The sequence below is a fragment of the Magnolia sinica genome, chromosome 3 (assembly GCF_029962835.1).
Source record: "Magnolia sinica isolate HGM2019 chromosome 3, MsV1, whole genome shotgun sequence".
Taxonomy (NCBI): Eukaryota; Viridiplantae; Streptophyta; class Magnoliopsida; order Magnoliales; family Magnoliaceae; genus Magnolia; species Magnolia sinica.
Genome location: NC_080575.1, coordinates 86,020,125 through 86,041,707, shown reverse-complemented (window position 1 = coordinate 86,041,707; position 21,583 = coordinate 86,020,125). Strand labels below are relative to the sequence as shown.

The 21,583-nt window shown below is 38.6% G+C and overlaps 1 protein-coding gene and 1 long non-coding RNA gene across 4 annotated transcripts; both read right to left on the bottom strand.

Moving 5' to 3' along the window:
• On the bottom strand, nucleotides 1-5,720 carry LOC131240122 (uncharacterized). Its single transcript, XR_009168629.1, has 2 exons — nucleotides 5,597-5,720; nucleotides 1-277 (listed from the first exon to the last, which is right to left on the bottom strand). It is a non-coding gene; the product is annotated as an uncharacterized LOC131240122 (long non-coding RNA).
• Nucleotides 5,721-5,732: 12 nt separating this feature from the next.
• LOC131240121 (disease resistance protein RFL1-like) lies at nucleotides 5,733-12,698 on the bottom strand. 3 transcript variants are annotated; one of them, XM_058238179.1, is made up of 3 exons: nucleotides 12,491-12,698; nucleotides 7,488-10,525; nucleotides 5,733-5,798 (listed from the first exon to the last, which is right to left on the bottom strand). In XM_058238179.1, the coding sequence occupies exon 2, from the start codon at nucleotides 10,410-10,412 to the stop codon at nucleotides 7,521-7,523; it is 2,892 nt and encodes a 963-aa protein (XP_058094162.1). In that variant the 5' UTR covers nucleotides 10,413-10,525; nucleotides 12,491-12,698; the 3' UTR covers nucleotides 5,733-5,798; nucleotides 7,488-7,520. The 3 variants fall into 3 exon arrangements, with proteins under 3 accessions (XP_058094162.1, XP_058094161.1, XP_058094163.1); XM_058238178.1 differs by lacking the exon at nucleotides 5,733-5,798 and adding an exon at nucleotides 6,994-7,105; XM_058238180.1 differs by lacking the exon at nucleotides 5,733-5,798 and adding an exon at nucleotides 7,106-7,226.
• Nucleotides 12,699-21,583: the final 8,885 nt, after the last annotated feature.

The window sequence follows — 21,583 nt, the reverse complement described above, 5'->3', positions numbered from 1 at the left end:
TCAAGCATAAAGGAAAAATCCATATATACATTTCAGCTACACAAGATATACAAGTAGTTGCCCACAGGGCTTATACAAACCAATGACTCAGGACTTTAAAATGCAGAAAAGTACAAAATCAATATAAATGAAATCTAAAATCTAAAGCCGTAAAATCGTCCAACTCCTCATGCTTCATATGAGCTCCAACTTTCACATCATCTACATCTCTTGGACCAACTGAATATGGTTCGATAGCGTCAATGACTATCCTAGTGAAGTATACCCCCAAGATTTACTATCATAATAGTTAAGAATAGTTTTTTGTTTTTTGTTTTTTTTAATCTACAACAAGCAATTCATAATGACCATTATAATAATAAGACAAATTCATAAGGCATGCTTATATCATTTTAAATATTACATATTGATACTCTTGTTTAAATGCATGAATGCATGCACATATACATTAGCTTGGGGATGCACATCCAGTTGGCTTTGGAAAAAAAAAAAAACTCATAAGTAGGGAAAAATTGATATACAATCTCAAGTGGCTAGCAAAAATACAATAACTAAGGGCTCAAGTGACTAGCTCACACAAATTAGGTCGATTGACAGCGGTTTAGGAGCCAACAAAAATACCTCAAGAAAGGGCACGTGCTACCACAACATTTAGATTGGCCACCTAATATTGCACGTATGCTATTAAATGAATATTTAGTCCAACCATTATTAGTCCAATTTATAAACAACCAGTTTAAGGAAGCTCAAAGGTCACTATAGGGGGCTCTTCACACAGCATAGGCTGACAGTTTGGGCATAATATCCTATGCCACCATCCCCGGCTCATAAGACTTTAGCAAGTAAGATTATAATGCATTTTAATAATTTTAAGTAGTGTTTGTAATACAATAAAATTAGAGTATTCTATTTAAATAAACCTCTACAACTAGTGGCCTATCATAATCTATCAAATAGACCTTACCATCACAAATTCATACATAAATCCAACAAAAATGGTTCCTTTCAACAAACCATATTAGGCATTAAGTCCATTCAAGGACACCACAAAAAGAGTTTAACCTACAAGCTACATGGACATAAATAATCCACGAGATAGTAAAGCTGCAACCAAATAACATTTAATCCATTGACAAAATGACCACTAGTTTGAGGAGCCTCTAATAATATCATCCAATAATTTTTAAGTGGCAAAATAAGCCACAATCAATTCAACATATATCATCGATGGCAAATACACATGTAAAGTATTCATCTTAAGCTACAATAGAGAAATTCGATATCCATAACATATTAAAATACTTGAATTAAAATCTAAACATCAATAATATATAAAGAATTATTCAAATAGAAATTAACTAACATTTATCATTCATTCCACTATATTAAGCAAGTAAATAGAAAGAAATAAACTAAACTAACTATCATAATGTTGGCTTGAAGGGTAATTCTCACCTCAAACGAATCGCCTTGACTTTGAAAAATCCACACCTACATGCAACTCACTCGGGTTAGATTTCGAAATGATGGTTTGAGTAAAAACACTTTCTCTGCATTCAAAATCAAAATTCAATTTAACTAAATTAGTTAAATCCCCAATTTGAGAACAATCAATACACCTCATTTTTAACTTACGAGTAATTCGATATCAACTCGAATTTGAATAAGACAATTTCAACATGTAGATTTGGGAACCTTTAATTTCCAAATCAAATTGGGAAAATTAAAGTTCATTAGATTTCAATTGAACTCAAATTAGAACTAACAAGAGACTTAAGACGAACTCACCCCCAACTTGAATTGATTTCCGACTTAAATCTATACGAGATCTAGCCATGGTATTTGGAATTCAAATTCCCTACAACCCACATAAGAATTATAATTAACTTTAATAAAATTGAATTCCTAAATTTAGAAGTAATAGAGTTCAACTCACCTATTTGCTGAGTCGACTCAACTCGACTCGGATCCAACTTGATCTCAAACCGAGCTTGACTCGGACTTGATGAGATACGACCCTCCTAACCAAAACTTATGATGCTGAAGAACTAGACATACCCGAAGTAGATCTCCTAGAAACTGGACTTAGTGTATCCCAATGAGTCAACTCGACAGTGAATCGATGCAAGGCGGCGGTGAATCAGATTGACACAACTCGGACCTAAATCGAGTTCTCTACAACTTGGTGAAGCCAAGATCCTTCCAGCAAGACCTCCATGAGCTGCTGGACTAAAAACATCCTAGAAAATAGTTAGAATAGTGCTGAACTCGGTAGACTCAGGTTGAGCCAACCAAGTCGGCTCGACAGTAAGGTGGAGACCCAACAGATCTTCCATTTTTATCAACTTCTTTCTCTTCCTTCTTCCTTTTCACTTCATCTCGTCCTCTCCTCTTCATTTCGAACGAATGAGACAGGTCTGGACTCAGATCCTGATTGACTCAATGAATCGAAATAACTCAGCACTTGAACCCAAGCAGACAACAATCAATCGAAACTCAGCGGCAATCTCTTCCTTTTATCTTCTTCTTCGATGTTTGCTATCTACTCTCTTTAGCGAAACCTCATCCAGCAAGGTGCTAGACTCGAGCAGGCCCAACTTGACTCATCTGGTTTTGGATCGTACCAGCTCAGTCGACTCAGGAGTGAGCAAGCAAACACCAACACTAGTGATTTAAACACAGTCGCACCACCATTGTCTCTCTTCTTACTTCTCATTTTGTTTTCTTTCTCACTCTCTCACGACCAGACAGGGTCTAGACTTGGCCCGGACTCGAGCCCTAATGTATGACTCGAACAGCGTCACAACCCAACTCAGTGCGGTAGAGAAACGACAATCGCTCCCTTCTCTTAGGTTTTCTATTTTTGTAAAGGGATGCCCTAAAAGGTAGACTTTTATAGTCTCTATTGACCTTATTCTAGAGGGTTAGAAGAAAGTAATCCATGGAATTTGTAATAGGTTTAGTTGCATAATATAACGGGTTCTGAGATGATCTAACCTAATTTTGTTTACATAGCTGAAATCTAGCCATGCAGATGGATATTTGAAGCTTTGTGCCATATGATGAATGTCTCTGAATAGAAAATGGAGTCGACATAAAGAAGATGGGTTTTTTTTCAGATTAAACGGAAAGATGACCTCACCGATCATGGTAACTTTCAATCAAAGGGCTCATCTTCCGAGATAATGCTTACGAAACGGACTATTGGTCCCACAAAGCTTGTGGGACCTATCCTTTAGGTGGACAATGACAAAAACTTGGTGGTTTTTCGAGATGAAGAGTAGCGCACGATAACTCGCGTGAAATCGAGTTTTCTCACGAGAACTCCTAACGGCTGCGAAGGGCTTCCAAGAACCCTAGAATGAACGCCAGGGATGAGTTCTTGGAAAGCTTCTAGAAACTGACGGATGATTGGGATCGTGCCAGCAACTAACCGTAAAAAAGATTCTCTCACTGCACTCTCTTTTTGGTAGTGAAAAGAAACCTTAAAACGAAGAGTGAATAAAAGGCTGAGATTTGTTCTAATGGATGATTGAGATGCAAGGAAAAACACCCGGCTCGAATCGCCAACCTGTCAAGGCCAAACGAAAATTCTGTTTTTGGCAAAACAACTGGACATAGCGCTTCTTGCGCTCATATTTGTGCACCTGCATGTGGGTGCGAACGTGTGGATCAATAATTTTTTGAACGAAATTTAGCTGAGAATGAGATGGACGGTCCGGATCATCGACTTAAAGGAACACGGTGGGCCATTAATCAACGCACAGACCCGGTCTATTTAAGATCTCAGTATCGAGAAAAGAGGAAGAAAAGGTTTCCTCTTCGGGCACGAGTCGGGTCAAACCCGATTGACCAACCACAAAGTTCGGTGCTCCACAGAAGTACACACGTTTTGTACACATGCGATCAAAAGTCGAGTCCACAAGGCTATTTCATGAGATCTACTCTGCTCATCAGTTTATACTGATACTCTATGAGTCCAATCTAAATCCCGGATGGGCCACATAGTGGAGTTCGTTCATTGAATTAATGATTTTCAACGATCCAACCATCGGTCATGACAAGATTCAATCATCAACGTTTCTAAGGGGTACTAGTGTAGTCTAGATGAATTTTAATCTTTGGTTCTGATGATATGATGGTGTGATCAAGTGGTGGTTTGCTAAATCAAGCGTTTGTGTGCTCCATGAATGGTGAATCTTATGATTTAGGTTATAAAACTGATGATGTACGGTTAAATCTATCCCTTGATGCTCATTTTAAAGTTATGTCCTAATCTAACATCTATAAATAAGTTTTTTTGTGCAATTTCTCCTAAAAATTCACGTGTATACATATTTCTAGTTTTGATTTGTACATGTGTGTTAATAAGAGGTGGGGCACACGTTGCCATAGGTTTCAACTCTCAATGGCCTTTCAATTGATCGTTATGGTCCATCAAAGATCGATTCAAACTTGTTATTCTTAATTGAGTAGTAATTAGGGTTAGATTTGAACTTTATCAGTCGAATTAATTTTCAAAACATAAATTGATAGCTTACATGAATGATTCTCAAATCACATCTCATATCGATTTCATGATGATAGGATGGTTTGGACTAAGAATCAGTAGTTGGATGGCTTAACTTAAGGATGAAGATTTTTCTTGACAGTTAAATTGATGTATGATCTTGAGATTTATTATATGATTGATGTATATCCATGAATAGATTAAAATATTATTCACGTCATTTTAGAGTAAAATTCAAGAGATTAATTCATTTTAGCAGTCGAACGGATTTGAAATGTCCCGTTGTAATATCTCATGTCTTGACGGCTAATTTAGATCGTGAGTTGGAAGATCATTAATGACATAGACCTATTACAAAAAATCAAGGGTCAATTCAAGGTGAATTGATTTCAGACCTTATAGATACGTTGTGAGTTGTCCTAGCCCAAATTGAGACAGTTGAGAAGCGTGGATATAAATTAGCAGCCGATGATTATAATATAGGTTGTGTGTATTTTCCACTTATATATATATATATACACACTAAACCTAATTTTCATGATTACACGAGTACTGAAAAGTATAGAGTGTTACAAATAAGTACTTTTATGAAGTTGTAAGCCTAACATACTTTTCTACTTCTTTTCCTGATAAGTATATTATTTACAAAGCATATTTATCTACTGAACCTGAATAAGTGAAAACCAAGATAAGTTACTTGAGGCAGAAGTAGCATATGTAAAGTAACTTACAATCCAAACACCCCCTTAATAACCGTCATCATGTATTGGGTAGAGTTCCTAATTTCTTCTTGAGCAGTTCCCAATTGGTGCACATACACATAGAGGTAGTTGTTAGATGGAATCCTGTGGCCAGTGAATAGAATTTCATGTCTACTCAAGGACTTTCTCCATAGAATATTTAGCTAACAAACTCTAATAATAAACTCAAAAGAACGAAGGAATTGGGGAAAGAACAAACCCCCAATCATTTTGATCCAATCCAATCAAACATATATAATTCATTGTTAAAGTTGTGCCAAGACAAACTCATCAAACAGATAATGCATGAAAGGAACGGAAAAAATTATAAGAGAACCCAACTGACTTGCTAAGTTTATTTTAGAAGGAGAAGGCTTGCATTGGAGCTCTCCATCCATACCAAAACTAGCAAACTCAGTTCCAAAACAAGAAATCTCTCATTTCCATCCTCTCTTCCACTTCAACAACCTCTCACCCTTTTCTCACTGTAAAAGATAATATACCAAAACTACCATAGCCCAAAGCCAGCAACATCCACGTGAAATTCCCTACAAAACCAACATAAACACAACAATAAAAGCCCAATTGAGAAACAATTGCAACACAACAAGAAAACCTTTTACTTGAAATTCTCCTTTCGGAACCACCATTTCTATGGGAACTAAAGCAAAAAAGGATAAGCTTTTTTTATCTTCTTCATTCAAAAGCCCAAGAAAAATCACTAAGCAAAAACTTAGCTGTAAAAAAAAAAAAAAAAATTGAAATTCCACCTCAATAAGACCATTTCAAATATTCAAAATTTCCACCTTTTTATCCATTCAAAATCCTCTCAAGAACAAAACCCATATGCAGAAACTTGAAATCAATCCCACCCCACAAAATCACAAATATCCCACCTTTATCATACAAGCAACCTCAAAAGACTCATAGAAACAAAACTCAAAATACCAAATTCAATCCTCCAAGCAAACAAAACTCAAAATGCCAAATTCTTTTTCTCTAAGTGAACAAACTCAAGAAATCATGTCAGGAAAAGTTGTGGGCCCCACCATGATGTATGTTTTTTTATCGAAGTTGTCCATCCATTTTACCGGTCATTTTAGGGCATACGCCCAAAATTGAGGTAGATCCAATTCTCAGGTAGATTAAGCTGATATTTGTGTTTTCCCCTTCATTCGGGGGTCCGTGTGTCCTAATCAACAAGTTGGATGGCAAATAAAAATTATAGTGAGTCCTAGGAAGCTTTTGCAAGAATTCAGTCGGCATTGTTTCCTATGGCATATGGTCCACCTAAGATTTGGATCTGCCTTATTTTTGGGATCATGCCTTAAAATGAACTTGTAAAATGGATGGATGGCATGGATAGAAACACATATATCATGGTGGGCCCACAAAACTTGTCCGGCACCGATGAGCACCGACGTGAGTACTAGGGGGGTCAAATCCCACTCTATTCCAAAGGAACTCGTTTTATTTGTGCTTATTGTAGCTTTAATAGCTTTAAGGACATGATTTTTTGAGTCTGTTTCTTGAAGAAAAAGAATTCGGACAGGGAGAGGAAGAACTAAAATATATACATCATGGTTGGGCCACACAGCTTTTCTTGCACTGTCTCATTATTGAAGGGGTCACTGCCGACTCCAAGTCCTGAACAAACATGTTTTGGGTGGCCCATCTTTAATAGCAGCTCAAATCGTATCAAGCCATATCACGGACAAGATAGGTGGTGTTGGGGTAACCATGCAATCCACGTTGGGACACCCCTGGTGGCATCAAGCCTGGAAGAGTGAACGGCCAAAATGCTTCTACACGTAAGAGGGTGCGATTGTAAAGGCAATAATTAATACAATAAAACCTGCAAAGTAAATATAAAACAGATAGTGAAAAATCACATTCTTAACAATTTCTAGCAATGGGAATATCTCAGGAGATTTTAGAGTTTCCTGTTCTTCTTGTGATATTATCCAGAAATCTTCCTGAAAATAAAATATTAAAGAATATTTATTATAAACTAAAAAATAATTCCAAAATTTTAAATATGTGATCATAAAATAAATTCCTTTATAATGGTAAATTTTGTGATATACCTGCAAAACTCTAAAATATTCTAAGATTTTGAAAATCTCAAGATATTATCACTTTATTAATTTCCTGTGAAAGTATCTTGAGCTTCTAAAAATCTTAACGATATTTTGTCACAACGTAAAACATGAGCTAACGAAAGAAATGTACTTCACCTGAGCTAATGACAGAAATCCACTTCACCCTTTCTAGATAAAAGAATGAGGACTCTGGTAAATTCTGGAGTAGAGAGACTTGGAGTTCTCGTCTTCCCACTCTAATCCTTCCCACCATTCCTTCTCGCCTTTTATTTCTCCTTTTATTTCATAGATGCTTGAGCAGAAAAGAGGGAGCTTCTTCAATCTAGGACACGAACGTACATAGATCTTTTCCAAAGATATAAAAATAAATCTCTGGCTAAAAATGCTTGCTAATTTCGATAAATTCTGCAACCGTAGGAAGCATAATCTTGGAAATGAATTATCAGGCAGCATGTCACCTTCTATAATCTCCTGCATTTCGGGACAATCGAATACTTGAAGCAACTCTAACTGATGTAGATGTTCGACCATACTCGAGGAGAAGAGACACCTTAAATTGGGACAATCTTGAAGCTGTACTCTTCTTAGGTTTTGAAAGCGAGTGTTCGGGGGAGGCGCTCCACCATCAAATACCTTCTCCAAGTTTGGTAAATTACAGAGATCTAACTCCCGTAAACATTCCAATGCATCATCTCCTACCTTTCTCCAGTCTATAATGCATTCCAATCCACTGAATCCAAAGACTACAAGATGTCTTAAACTCTTCGAATCACCTACTAACTGAGAAAGACTTGTTAGACCTTTGCATTCTTGGAAGCGTACAGTGATTGCAAGTTTTATGAAACCCTCAATCCCGCAGGCGAAATTATCACATCCACGGATGCATATCTCCTTATCAGACAAGCACATGACTTCCTCATTCCTTTCATAGCCAACTTGAACATTGAATCTTCTCAAGCCCGAAAACCATTGATGGAACATATCACTTGCCATGAAGCCATTAAGATGGGACATGCTGATTCTTAAAGAACTCAGGTGTGTCATGTTTGCAGTCTTGCCGAAAGTAGTTCTGTCCTTGTGTATCACCCCCAACATGCTCAGATCCTCCAGACTAGTTAGCCCATATATCGTATTGTAGGGAATTATGGCGAGATGAGAAAATGATAGATTCAATCGCTTAAGTTTAACCAAACTTGCAATGCCTTGAGGCAAGTTTTTGAAGCCAGAGTATGAGAGATCAAGAAGTTGGAGTTCCTTCAAATTTTCCAATGGTGGTGCCTTCACTAGACGTCTGCAGGATCTTAGAATGAGCACACGTAGATTCACCAATTGCGATAACGACACTGGGAGACATTCAATGAAGGTATTACTTAGATCGAGGATCTGAAGTTTCGGCATGAGCTCAAAGAAACTACTGTGAATGGTATGTAATTGACAGTTGTCATTGAGGAACAAGGAGACCAAGTTAGGGCAATCGGGTTTAATTCGGAGAAATTCTATTTTGTTGCACATCAATGAAATCCTTTCAATCCCTCCTGACATTTTCTCTTCTGGTGGCTGCACAAGTCCCTCCCCAGCTTGCACAAGGAATTTTGAGCCTTCGATGAATGATGACGATGAAGTGATCCATATAGCTAAGTTGCGGAGCACGACATGCATTCTAACATATTCATTTCCTTTGGACCCTTCCTCCAAGAGGCATGCGTCCTTGATTCTTTCAAGGATATCATGCCCCTTGTTTGATGCTTCTTCCAAGTTATTTACATTTTCTATGAATCCTTCCTCGATGGCCAAGTATGTTACTAGATCATTTATGTTTATATCGTGATCTTCCGGAAACAATGAACAATACAGGAAACATGCTTTGATCTTATCATTTTCTAGGCAATCATAGCTAAGTTTCAAAGGAAGAAACACTTCACGCTCCATACCTGGAATCTCAGGTGATGATCCTTTCAATGCCCTCAATGCATTCTCCCATAGCTCTTTCTTATCCTTGCAATGCATGGCCTGTCCCACAGTTTTAATTGCAATTGGTAATCCGCCGCATTCCTCCACAACCTTCTCTACTACCAGTCGAATATCTGATGAAAGAACCACATCCCCACATTTTTCATAGAACAAATTCGATGCATCCCCACGCGTAAGTGTCCTGACTTTAATCAGCTTATTGGCCCCCATTGCAGTACACACTTTAATGAATCGGGTGGTTATCACGATCTTACATCTGTTATGCTTGTCTGGCTTTGGAATTCCGACTTGATCCAAGATAAATGCTTCCCATAGGTCATCTAAGATGAGCAGATATTTCACATTCTTCAACCGAGCAAACAGCCTGTCCCTGTTCTCTTCGATGTCTTCGTTATCATCAAACCTGATAGCCAAGTACTTTCCAATCCTCTTTTGTATTAATCCCAAGTTGAGATCCTTGGACACACTTACCCAAATCACTATTTCGAAGTCACTGGTGCCTATGAACCTATTGTTTATGGCTTTCATGATAGTGGTTTTCCCTATTCCACCCATCCCATAAACACATACGACCCCATTCTCGTCGTCATGTAAGCATTTCCATATCTCCTCCATGGTTTGCTCAGACGTGCTTTGTTGTTCTCGTGGTAATGATGTTTGCATCTCCAACACCCTGGGCCGGCGAGGGCTCTCAGCCACCATATCAAATACACCTTTTCCTCTGAGGTTTTCGATGTGTTTGAGATTTTTAACAACCCTTTTACTCAATTTATAACGAGAAAAGTGGTCCGTGCAACAACCATTCAAGATTGTTCCCCTTTGTTCAAACTCCAATCTTATTGAATCGACTTGGGTTTCGATCTTTCTGACGTCCCTGAGCCAATTCTCCACTAAGGGCTTCTGTCTCTTTCCAACTGATATAGCATCGTCGACATCAGCTTGAATTTCATCACGCATGTCTTGTAGTTCATCCATTTCCTTCTTCAATTTCTCTACGTTCTTACTGAGGTCTTTGAAATAACTGATTTGCCGTGAAACAGGAGCCCAGAAGGGGAGAATGATCTGCATAACCGGACCCAACGAATCCATTCTAGATGGATGTATGGATGGATGGGCAAGTAAGGTTGAAGAGGAATGAAATGGAACTTCAGTTGGAAATAATGCTGTGAAAATGTTGTGTATATGACTTCACTTCTGAGAAGCTGAGGAGAGGAAGGAAGAGAAACTGTCAAGAAAAGATAAAAGGAAAAAAGCTAAAGAAATTAAAGAGAGAAGAGGGGCTCTAAGGGGCCACCATGATGTATGGGTTTTATCCACACCGTACATCCATTTGGCCATATTAATTTAGGTTATAAACCCAAAAATGGGGCAAATCCAATGCTAAAGTGGAGCACACCACGGGAAGCAGCGTTGATAACGATATCCACTGTTGAAACCTTCCTAAGAGTCACCATGACCGTTAATTGCTATCCAACCTGCTCATAAGGTCACATAGATCTGAATGAAGGGAAAACACAAATATCATCTTGATCTCAAAACTTCCATGCCCCGAAAAGTTTTCAACGGTAAGTGTTTAAACCCCACCGTGTGGCCCACTTGAGGCTTTTAACTGCCTCTTTTTTGGGTTTCTTCCTAAAAATGATATATGGAAAAATGGATGGATGGTGTAGATAAAACCCATACATCACGGTAGCCCTTTCGAGCTCCTGTCCGTTCCTTGCTAGGTACGGCCGGGATAGTACCCAATCCGGCCCCCCCTCGCCCCGCCCGGGAGTGGATTAGGTGTTATCCCGGTAATATCCTAGTGGGTGTTTCCCTGACCGTGGGGCCCACCCTAAATGTATGGGATGTAAATCCATGCCATCCGTCAATTTTTCTAGCGAGCGGATTCGGTGTGCCTGGTCGCACCCAACTCGGTGCAGCGCTAAAAGTGGGGCTCACCTCGATGTAGTTACTGTATATCCCCCCACTCTCTATCTGTTTTTTCAGCTCATTTTAGAGAATAAGCTAAAAACATAAAAAAATAAAGCAGATCCAACTCTCAGGTGTACTATATCAAAGACCATAAGAAATACTGGTGATACGCCTGCAGTGATGTTCATTTGCCAACCTATTATAAGGTCTGGATGAAAGGAAAAAAATAAATTTACGCTTGATACAAAACTTTTGTGGCTTACGATAGGTTTTTAATTGTCAATCACAACGGTTTCGGTACTGTGATCCACCTGATATTTGGATGTGTTATTATGGGGCTCCCTAAAATGATCCAGCAAAATGAAAGGACAGCGTTAATATACAATTCATACAGTAAGGTGGGCCCCACAGGGCTACACATTATTGGGTGAGGCCAGGCCGCAAGTAATCCGACTCCTGGATCCTTGCTCTTGCTCGATCGGGTGGTAGACTCTTAAGTTTCAACACCCGGTCAAGGGTTCGAGTATTCATGGGTGGTGAAATCCCACTAGGGCGTGAGTGTGTGGTGGTGTGTGTGCGTGTGAAAAAAAAAAAACGAGTCCATGAGGGATGAGAAAGAAGTAATCCAACTCCTCATTTTAGGGCATGATCCGGAAATTGAAGCGGATCAAAATCTAAGTAGATCCAGTGTAGAGGTATATGCCTCATTTTTTTTCAAATGCAACAACTGCTGCCAATTCAGAAGCTCAGGTGGGCCATTCAATGGGGAATAGTATAAAATCATGCCTAAAATCTCTGAATTCAGCGTTGAGTGGCCCATAAGATTAGTGAGGCAAGTCTAATGGATGAATTGGATGACATATACCAACACATTTTAAAGGGTTTTAAGTTCATATCCTCGTCCGAAAGGTTCCCACCTGTTCTTTAGATCAGCAACTGGATTTTTGGGCTCATGTCCAAATACGAGTCGGCACACTCGACTGACGGGATGAATCTCATGGGGAGAAGAAATTTATGTGCATGAAATCTACCCTATCCATTATGTGTGCCACCCATGCTTGGCCTTCTTTCCAAAAATCAGACCATCTCAATACTCTGGTTCATCGTCGTTAAAGTTTTCAAAAGTATAGTAAGAAATAAAATAAAAATAAAATTTAAAGGTTTAAATTAATTAATTAAGCTCAATAAATCACCATTAAATATTATCAAACTTCTACAATTAGTTAAAATAGAGATTTTAAATCTAGTCATACCTTTTGATTATTGCGATCGAATTCCTTGTACCCTTGAGTAGAAGAGTGGGGCTAATGCCACATGTAGAGAAATGCTGGGCATACACATGTGGACATGTGATGGGTAGATGGATGGTGAGGTAAGGTAATGGGGTTTTTAAAGGTTGCAGAGGAATGAAATGAAAGTATTGTTGGGAGTAATGAAGTAAAAAAAATAATATCTGTATGACTTGACTTTAAGAAGATGAGGAGAGGAAGAGAAATTGCTAAGACGAGACCAAAAAAGCAAAAGAAAGTTAAAGGTGGGTGGCCCACCTGACATCATGTGCAGAATATCCTATTCTCTCCTTGTATTCTACTTGGATTCCAAAGTCCATCATGTTTTCAGCTCATGTTAAGACATGATTCTAAAAATAAAAATGAGGTAGATCCAATACTGAAGTGGACCACACAAAACAAAACAAAATAGTGGGGATGAAACGCCCACCATCAAAACCTTTATAGGGCCACGAATGTCTTTGGTGAGATTAATATTTTTGTTTTCAGTTCATCCTAGTTAGAATAACCTTATGAATGATTTGGATGGCACGTAAAATTCAAGGTGGGCACTAGAACAGTTTCAATGGTGGGCATTTCCATCCCTACAGTTTCCAACAGTGTGGTCTTACAATTCATTTTTTGAATCATACCCTAACATGAACCGGAGAAACTGATGCACCAGATGGATTTCCCACAAACATTTCGGTGGACCCCACGTTCCTAAAGTTCAAGTTGATCTAAAATTTAGGTGGCTTACACAATGTAATCATGCTTAAAACCTCTAAAATTCTGTGAATCGTGTGTTGTGGCCTAAGTTTCTAATGGCCTATTTTTGGAGTGTCCAATCATCCTAGTCAGATGCATCTTTTGAATGGATTAGATGACATACACAAAAAGTGGTGGGCCCAACATACAATATGGAAGGTTTTTACTGTATGGCAATATACATGTGGTGTCCCCACCTCAGCTTCTGATCGGGGCTGTATTTTTGGATGCCACTAAGAACATTAGGAGTCTTACATGATGAACGGATTAGATGTGATTAAAACATCATGGCGGGCCCACACGCCGATTAAAACATCAGTTTCTCAAAAATGTTTGTATTGGATCCACTTGAGGACAGAATAAACGCAAAAGAAAAGGCATTACTCAAAAAAGAATTCTAGTCGTCCGCCTATCAAACAGAAATGTTCACATACATGCCTTTCTTTCCCTGCAACGTATCATTTCTATGGAACATCTGATCAACCAAAAAGGTGGGCCTCAACATAAAAATCACCAAAGAGATATGTATGCCCCACTTTTTACCCAGCTAGCGTCTTCTGTCCGTCCCAAACTATTACCATGTCGCACGGATGCATTTTCAGTGGACGAAAATGCCCCCCCATGGTAAACACAATTTCCGAAACCTTACCTCTCCTTCACACAATTTAACGCTAGTAGTAAAAACTTTATTTTCTGATTTCTTCTTTCCTCTTTGTGATTGGCCATCGTAACACTAAATTCTTTTCTTTTCTTTTTTCTCATCTTAGTACGAGAATACTCTACCACGAAAAATCTATTTCCTGAAATTTTCTAATTTCTTTCTATTTTTCTTTTAGTCGAAAAAACACTTGCCGCATACTTCATTTTTGAGTTTTCTCAACTCAAGATATGATGAAAATGGTGCCTCCATCAAAGAAGCTACAAATTACAAGTATATTTCAAAGTTTTGACTTCATTATGTGAACCCCACCGTATTATATATGATATATCCTCATCGTCCACAATCCAGCTATTTTATTTAAACATTTTATAGCATGAGCTGAAAAATGAGGTAAATTAAATGTTGAAATGGCCCACCTAAAAGAATATGCAACATATAACTTGAGAAATTTACTATCGTTGAAAGTAATTTCCTTCACTAGGCCCACATTAAGGCTTCTTTTTATATCAAAAAACGAAGACCCAAGTGAAATTGAATGAAGTCCGAGTAAAATAGACTTAGGACTTACTAAAATTGATTGCGAACTGAGTTAAATTGACTGCAAACTAAGTTAAATTAACCGCAAACATCGTAAAATTGACCTATAACTGCTTAAAATTGACATCTTGACCGAGAACTGAATCAAATTGATCGAGAACTGTATGAAATTGACCGAGAACTGAGTCAAATTGACCGATAACTGTTTGAAATTGACATCGTGTTGACTGAGAACTTGTCGAAATTGACCGATAACTTCTTCACTCACTTCTCGATCAATTTCACTCAGTTATTGGTCAATTTCACTCAGTTCACAGTCAATTTCACTTGGTTATCGGTGAATTTCACTCAAGTATTGGTCAAATTCCTAACTTTTCGATCAATTTCACTCAGTTCGCGGTCAATTTCCTAACTTCTCGATCAATTTCACTCAGTTCGCGGCCAATTTCACTCACTTCGCAGTCCATTTTACTCAATTCGCGGCCAATTTCACTCAGGTATTGGTCAATTTCACTCACTTCACGACTAACTTCACTTAGGTATTGATCAATTTCACTCAGTTATCGGTGAATTGCACTCAGGTATTAGTCAATTTCACTCTGTTATTGGTCAATTTCACTTAGGTATCGGTCAATTTCCTAACTTCTTGATCAATTTCACTCACTCCGCGGTCAATTTCACTTACTTTGCCGTCAATTTCACTTAGTTTATAGCCAATTTCACTCAGGTATCAGTCAATTTCACTTAGTTATTGGTCAATTTCACTCAGTTATCGGTGAATTTCACTAAGTATCGGTCAATTTCTTAACTTCTCGATCAATTTCAGTCACTTCGGGGTTAATTTCACTCACTTTATGGTCAATTTCACTTAGTTCGCGGCTAATTTCACTCAAGTATCGATCAATTTCACTCAAGTATCGGTCAATTTCACTCAATTATCGGTGAATTTCACTCAAGTATCAATCAATTTCACTCAGGTATCGGTGAATTTCACTCGGTTATCGGTGAATTTCACTCAGGTATCGGTCAATTTCCTAACTTCTTGATAAATTTCACTCACTTCGTGGTCAATTTCACTTAGTTCATGACCAATTTCACTCAGGTATTGATCAATTTCACTCGGGTATTAATCAATTTCACTCAGGTATAGGTCAGTTTCACTCGGTTATCGGTGAATTTCATTCAAGTATCGGTCAATTTCCTAACTTCTCGATCAATTTCATTCACTTCGCGGTCAATTTCACTCACTTCGCAGCCAGTTTCACTTAGGTATCAGTCAATTTTCTAACTTCTCGATCAATTTTACTTACTTCACAGTCAATTTCACTCACTTCACGGCAAATTTCACTCACTTCGTGGCCAATTTCACTCACTTCGCGGTCAATTTTACTTACTTCACGGTCAATTTTACTTACTTCACGGTCAATTTCACTCACTTCGCGGCCAATTTCACTCAGATATCAGTCAATTTCACTCAGGTATCAGTCAAATTCTCTCAAGATCAGTCAATTTCCTATCTTCTCGATCAATTTCACTTACTTCGTGGTCAATTTTAGTCAGCAATTAAAACGTGTTTCATTGCGCAATCAGGTGAGAGCTCACAAATTCAATGTGTGCAACCCGGCATAGTGGGGTTAGGTCAGTAAAGTAGCTCGTCCTACCCTAAAATCATATATGGTACGTGTAACAACTCATTTCAGCTTGCGAGATACGTCTTTTTAAAGTTCTTACGGTCCGGATCCTTTTTCTGGTCCACATCGACCATGAAACGGATAAAAGGGAGTCAGAATTGGAAAGAGGGGAAAGAATGGAATAGGAAAAACCTAACTTCGCTGCAAACCGATACCTCAACGCCTGAATGGGATACCGCCATCTCCGATCATTCACTCAGTTAACCGCCAATTTCACTCAGTTATCGGTCAATTTTACTTAGTTAAATGTACCTCAAAATGACTTATTTATTATATCCACACCGTTCGTCCATTTATAGAGATCATTTTAGAGCATGAGCAAAAAAATGAATCATATCCAGAGATAAAATGGAGCACGCCGAAAATAGCTGTGGGGATAATGATTTTCACTGTTAAAACATTTGTAGGTCCCATCATAATGTTTATTTTCCATCTAATCTGTTCATAAGGTCAAAAAGACCTGGATGAAGAGGAAAAACAAATATCATATTGATCTAAAACTTCTATGACCCCAAAAGAGTTTCAATGGTAAGATGTTCAATCCCCCACTGCTTTTTGCGAAGTAGTCCACTTGATTTTTAGATTTGTCTCTTTGTTTTTTTGGCTCAAGCCTTACTAGAAGCTCGCCAAATAGATGGACGGTTTGGATACAACATATACCTCATGAAAATGGCAGCACCCCTGCCGCCCGAATGTTTCATGGGATGGAGATGGGTAATTTCGTCCAGTAAAAATGCATCCGTACAACGTGGTAGTCGTTTGGGAAAGTAAATTAAGGATACACAGAAAAAATGGTGGGTTAAAAGTGAGGCATACAGTTGGAAAATTCTCTCGGATGGTCTACTCATTAGGTAGGTTTCTCCATTGAAATTGATGTCGAACCAGGGTACGTTCATTTTATGGTTGTGGCCTACTAATGATCAGATTGGTCCAATTTTTTTCCTCAAAAGACCTTTATGGTGCAGCCCACATTTTGAACAGATTGGATGATTCACACAAAATGATACGCTGGGAGGAAACAAATCGTTGTGCAGAAAGTTCACATAGGAGTTTTTGCATGTGAACATTTCTCAACCAGGAATCGTTTGATCAAATTGACATGTGAGGCCCACCGTCATGCTCCAGTGACATCTGATACTTACTTTCACCTGTGAGCCCCAAAATCAGGTTGATTAGGCCACACCACAGGGATACGTTGAGATGAGGCCGTTAAAAACTTCAAGATTGTCTTCAGGCCAGCTCTTTTTGTATATTCCATCTAATCCATTCAGAAGATGCATCTAACCAGGATGAATGGACACCCAAGAAATAAGGCCATTCCAAAACTCAGGTGGGCCACGAAATGTGATTTTAGAGGTGTCAGGCATGATTTTACAAGATGAGGCCCACCTGAGTTTTGGATCAAACTGCGTTTCATAAGCCAAAGAGAATAGAAGTGGACGCACATGAATTATGGATTGGATGTCACTGAAACATCACCATGAACCCCGTACGTGGATCTATGCATAGAAACGTGTGTGCCTCTGCTGCAGCTCATCATCCACCGTGTAGATGAACAGATGATTGTGACAACCAGTGTATGCAGATGAACACAGAAAAATGAAAATAAAACTTCCGATGATTAGCATTCAACTCTAAAACAAAAGGTTAGGATCCTCTTTGAAGCTTGGCCATGGACCAATAGCTTGCTGGTCATAGGAGAATATGGACGGTTCAAATGGTACTACTTAGCATTGATGTAGAGTGGGTCGTGGATAATTTCATGGCCAAAACAGATCAGAAAAGGTGGATCGGAAGCAGAAGTGATCCGGACCGTCAGAATTTAAAATGGACGTATCTCGCAAGGGGAATGAGCTATCGGACGTACCATATATGATTTTTGGGTAGGACAAGCTACTTTAGCCACCCAACCACGCTAAGCAGGGTTGCTCACGCTAAATTTATGAAACAGTCAAAATCTCATTTACTTTCGTTTTTAATATTTATAGTAAGTTTTAGTTTTAGTATAACTCTTCATCCGTTGGACTTTAGGAGTTGCGCCCAGCATGAAAAGTGCGTAGAATAATTATGATAACATTCTGGTTTGGCCAAATAGGACACTATTTTTGGCCGAAAATCATACGCGCTAGTAAACATCACGAACCGTCTATAAATGGTTAGTTTACTATTTATAGTAAGTCGCAATTTCTAGGAGTTTTAGTTATAGTTTGATTCCGAAACTTTTTCTATGGCTTAGTATTCCTATTTAAAGGGATGTAAACTTGTTTATTCAAATATCAATCAAATTATAAATTTTATAGAATTTGTTTTCTATTTTCCTTATTTTTTTCTCATGGACTCAAGAAGTCTAGTCAAGAGAAGCTCCATGGATTCGTAGTAGTTATCCTTGAGGAAGACGGTGATCGACCTCATCACATTCATCCCTGCATCAAGCATGTTGGCCGGGAGGCAATGCAAGCTTGGCTAAAGCAAAAGAAAGAATAAAGGAATGGCCAAAGGGTATGGACTGCGATGGTAACCCTGCCACCACTAAGTGCTCCAGCAAGATATGTTTGAAAGTTGTTAAGCTACGTTCATACTTGAACAATTTCATCTCTCACAATGACACATGGTCTAATCAAATCTTACCACACCATGTCACCCTAGGAAAGATGGGTGATGGCAAGGTCACATACAAGGTGACTTGATGTAGTAAGAGTTAATTGGGCTACATGTCGCTACCAAAGATGGTATCAATCAAGTATATACTTGATCCTTTCAAATATGCTTAAGGTGGGCCCGTTCCTAACAACAATGCGTGGCCTAATCAAATCTCACCATACTTGGTCACATAAAATCAAAGTTCAGGATCCCTTCTAAAGTGGAACAATTTAACTTAAGGAATTAGAATCTTCATTGTCCAAATGGGTTGAAATCCTCTACAACACCTTGATCTAGGGCTAACAACAATAAATGACAGTGGGTCATCATATTGTCTGCGTGACATTTTAGTCTGTCCATCAAGTACCCTCCTTGATGCAACGTTATGGGGCAAAAAATCAGTCAGATCGATAACTCAGATAGGCCAAACAACAGGGAAAAATGGGAGTGAGGCCTCCATGGTATCTTCCAGCTAACTTGTTCATCAGGTATGACTCACCAGGATGAATGGAAATACCCCAACTCAAAATTCGGGCACGCGTTGAAAAGCAAAAGCAAGAGATAAAAGAGGGAAGAAAACCAACACAGAAAAGCAAGAGCATCTGTGTGTGTTCTTTGACGCGACTTCCCTATGACCCCGATCCAATGATATGAGTGAGACACTGACCATGGGGCCCACTTCAACATACTTGCTGTATATCTATACCGTCAATCTATTTTTTCAGCTCATTTTAAGACACTGGCTCAAAAATGAAAAGATTCAAATCTCAATTGGACCACACCACAAGAAAAAGTTCATTGTAACGTTTATTTGTCATCAAACTTATTGGTAAGGTCAACCAAACTTAAATGAAAGCAAAACACAAATACCAGCTTGATCTGGAACTTTTGTAGCCTAGAAAGTTTTTAATGGTCAATGGCCACTGTTTCTGGTGGTATGGTTCACTTGAGATTTGGATATGCTTATATTGGAGTCATTACCTAAAATGAGTTAGCAAAATGAATAAATAGCAGAGATACAACACATACGTCGAAGAGGGAGGGCCTCAAGATCTGTGTCCCGCCTGCATCAATTGTTCAGTCACAGCTAAGTGGCGTCCCTTCTCACGTACGAACTTTAATGATGGTTGGTACAATTATTTTTCTCTTTTCGTTAGTGGATAGAAAAGCAAAAGAACACGTTGCTTTTCAACAATCCATTCATTGGATGTTGGGTAAACCGAGCTTTTGTTTCATGATATACTACGGTAATTGCCTATGCCTCCAGTTATAAAAAGTTCCTATGGTTGGAAGCTATGTGAGGCCCATCGAAATGCCTGTGACAAATCTATTCCATCCATCAATTTCTCCAGGTAACAATAATATAGGAGACCAAAAATCAAGTGGGCCACATACCAGAAAATAGTAAGAATGGAAATGTCCACCGTTGAAACCTTCATGAAACTAATCATGATTTTTATATGTCATCCAAACCATTCATAAGATTATTACCATCTGGATAAACTGTAACTACAAATATCATCCTGATCCAAAACTTACATGGCCCGACGAAGTTTTTCAATCCTGCTGTTTCTTGAGGCCTTGCGAGGTGAATTTTGGATCTGCGTGATTTTTGGACTCTTGTTCTGTCGTTAGCTTGAAAAACTAGTGAGCAGAGTGGATTTGTCATAGGCTTATGTGGGCCCCACATAGCTCCAACCGCAGGAACTTCCTATGGCCCGGGGGCACAGGCAGTTGACGTCCATGATACATCTAAATTGGAACCAAAATACCAAATGCGCAATTTCTAAGTAAATTCTGAGTGCCTGCGTATCGTCCATCATACTTTGCTGGAGTATAAAAGCTTTTCTCTGACATGACTTGTCTGACCTGCCTTAGTCTGGTTTTGAAGACCACGTTTCGGTTGCCGGACCTGGCCCACCTTAGTGGCAACACTAATTTCAAATGAGTCCTGATCCTCTGTTTAATAAACAGAGGATTCCCTGATTGCCTGATTCTCATTCGTCCACGTCACCACTCACTTTAAAAAAAAAATAAAAGAAAACTTGGACTCCAAGCCATTATTAAAAAAAACAAAAAAAAACCAGAAAAAGAAAACGGAAAGGGAGGGAAAAGAAAAAGGAAAAAAAGGGGAGTCTCATCTCCTCTCTCTCTCTCTCTTCTATCGGGTCATTTTCCTTTCTCGCTAAAAGGCGAGAGTTGTAGAAATTGCAAAAGATTTACAAGGTATTTAAATTTTCATATATTTTAGTTGGGTTTTCCTTTAAATTTAGATTCCTAGGATCTTGTTTCTGTGTCTCCGTGAAATTACAAGATTCCATGTTTTTTCTGGACTGACTTTTGGCTGGATAATGTACACTGTTTTCCACCTAATATGTGGTCTGGATGTCATATGCATGTGCCGAGTTGACACAGGTCTACTCCGATTGAAGGAAATTGGGGCAACCCATTAACTAATTTTTGCTTCGTTACAACAAAATGAAAGTAATTTGGAAATGCAGGTTGCTTCCAAGAAGAAAAATGTGGCAGATGAAGCCAGAGTAGTCCTATAGGCAAAGTTGAGGCAAGCAGCTTCAACACCATAATGGAACAAAAAGGTATGGTGCCGTGTAATCACTGATTCAAAATTTTGGAAACCCAAGTCTATCCATGAAGCCGTTCTGCTGAATCAAAAGGACTTCTGTTTGGTAAAATCTAATTTGTAGTTCAATACATGGATGACTGATCTTGCTATTGATTTTTTTGGCCTTACAACTCTGAAAATCTAGTCCATTTTCAGAA

What these genes read in the sequence shown, in the direction of transcription:
- LOC131240121 (XM_058238179.1), bottom strand. Translation starts at nt 10,412, where the DNA reads ATGGATTCGTTGGGTCCGGTTATGCAGATCATTCTCCCCTTCTGGGCT.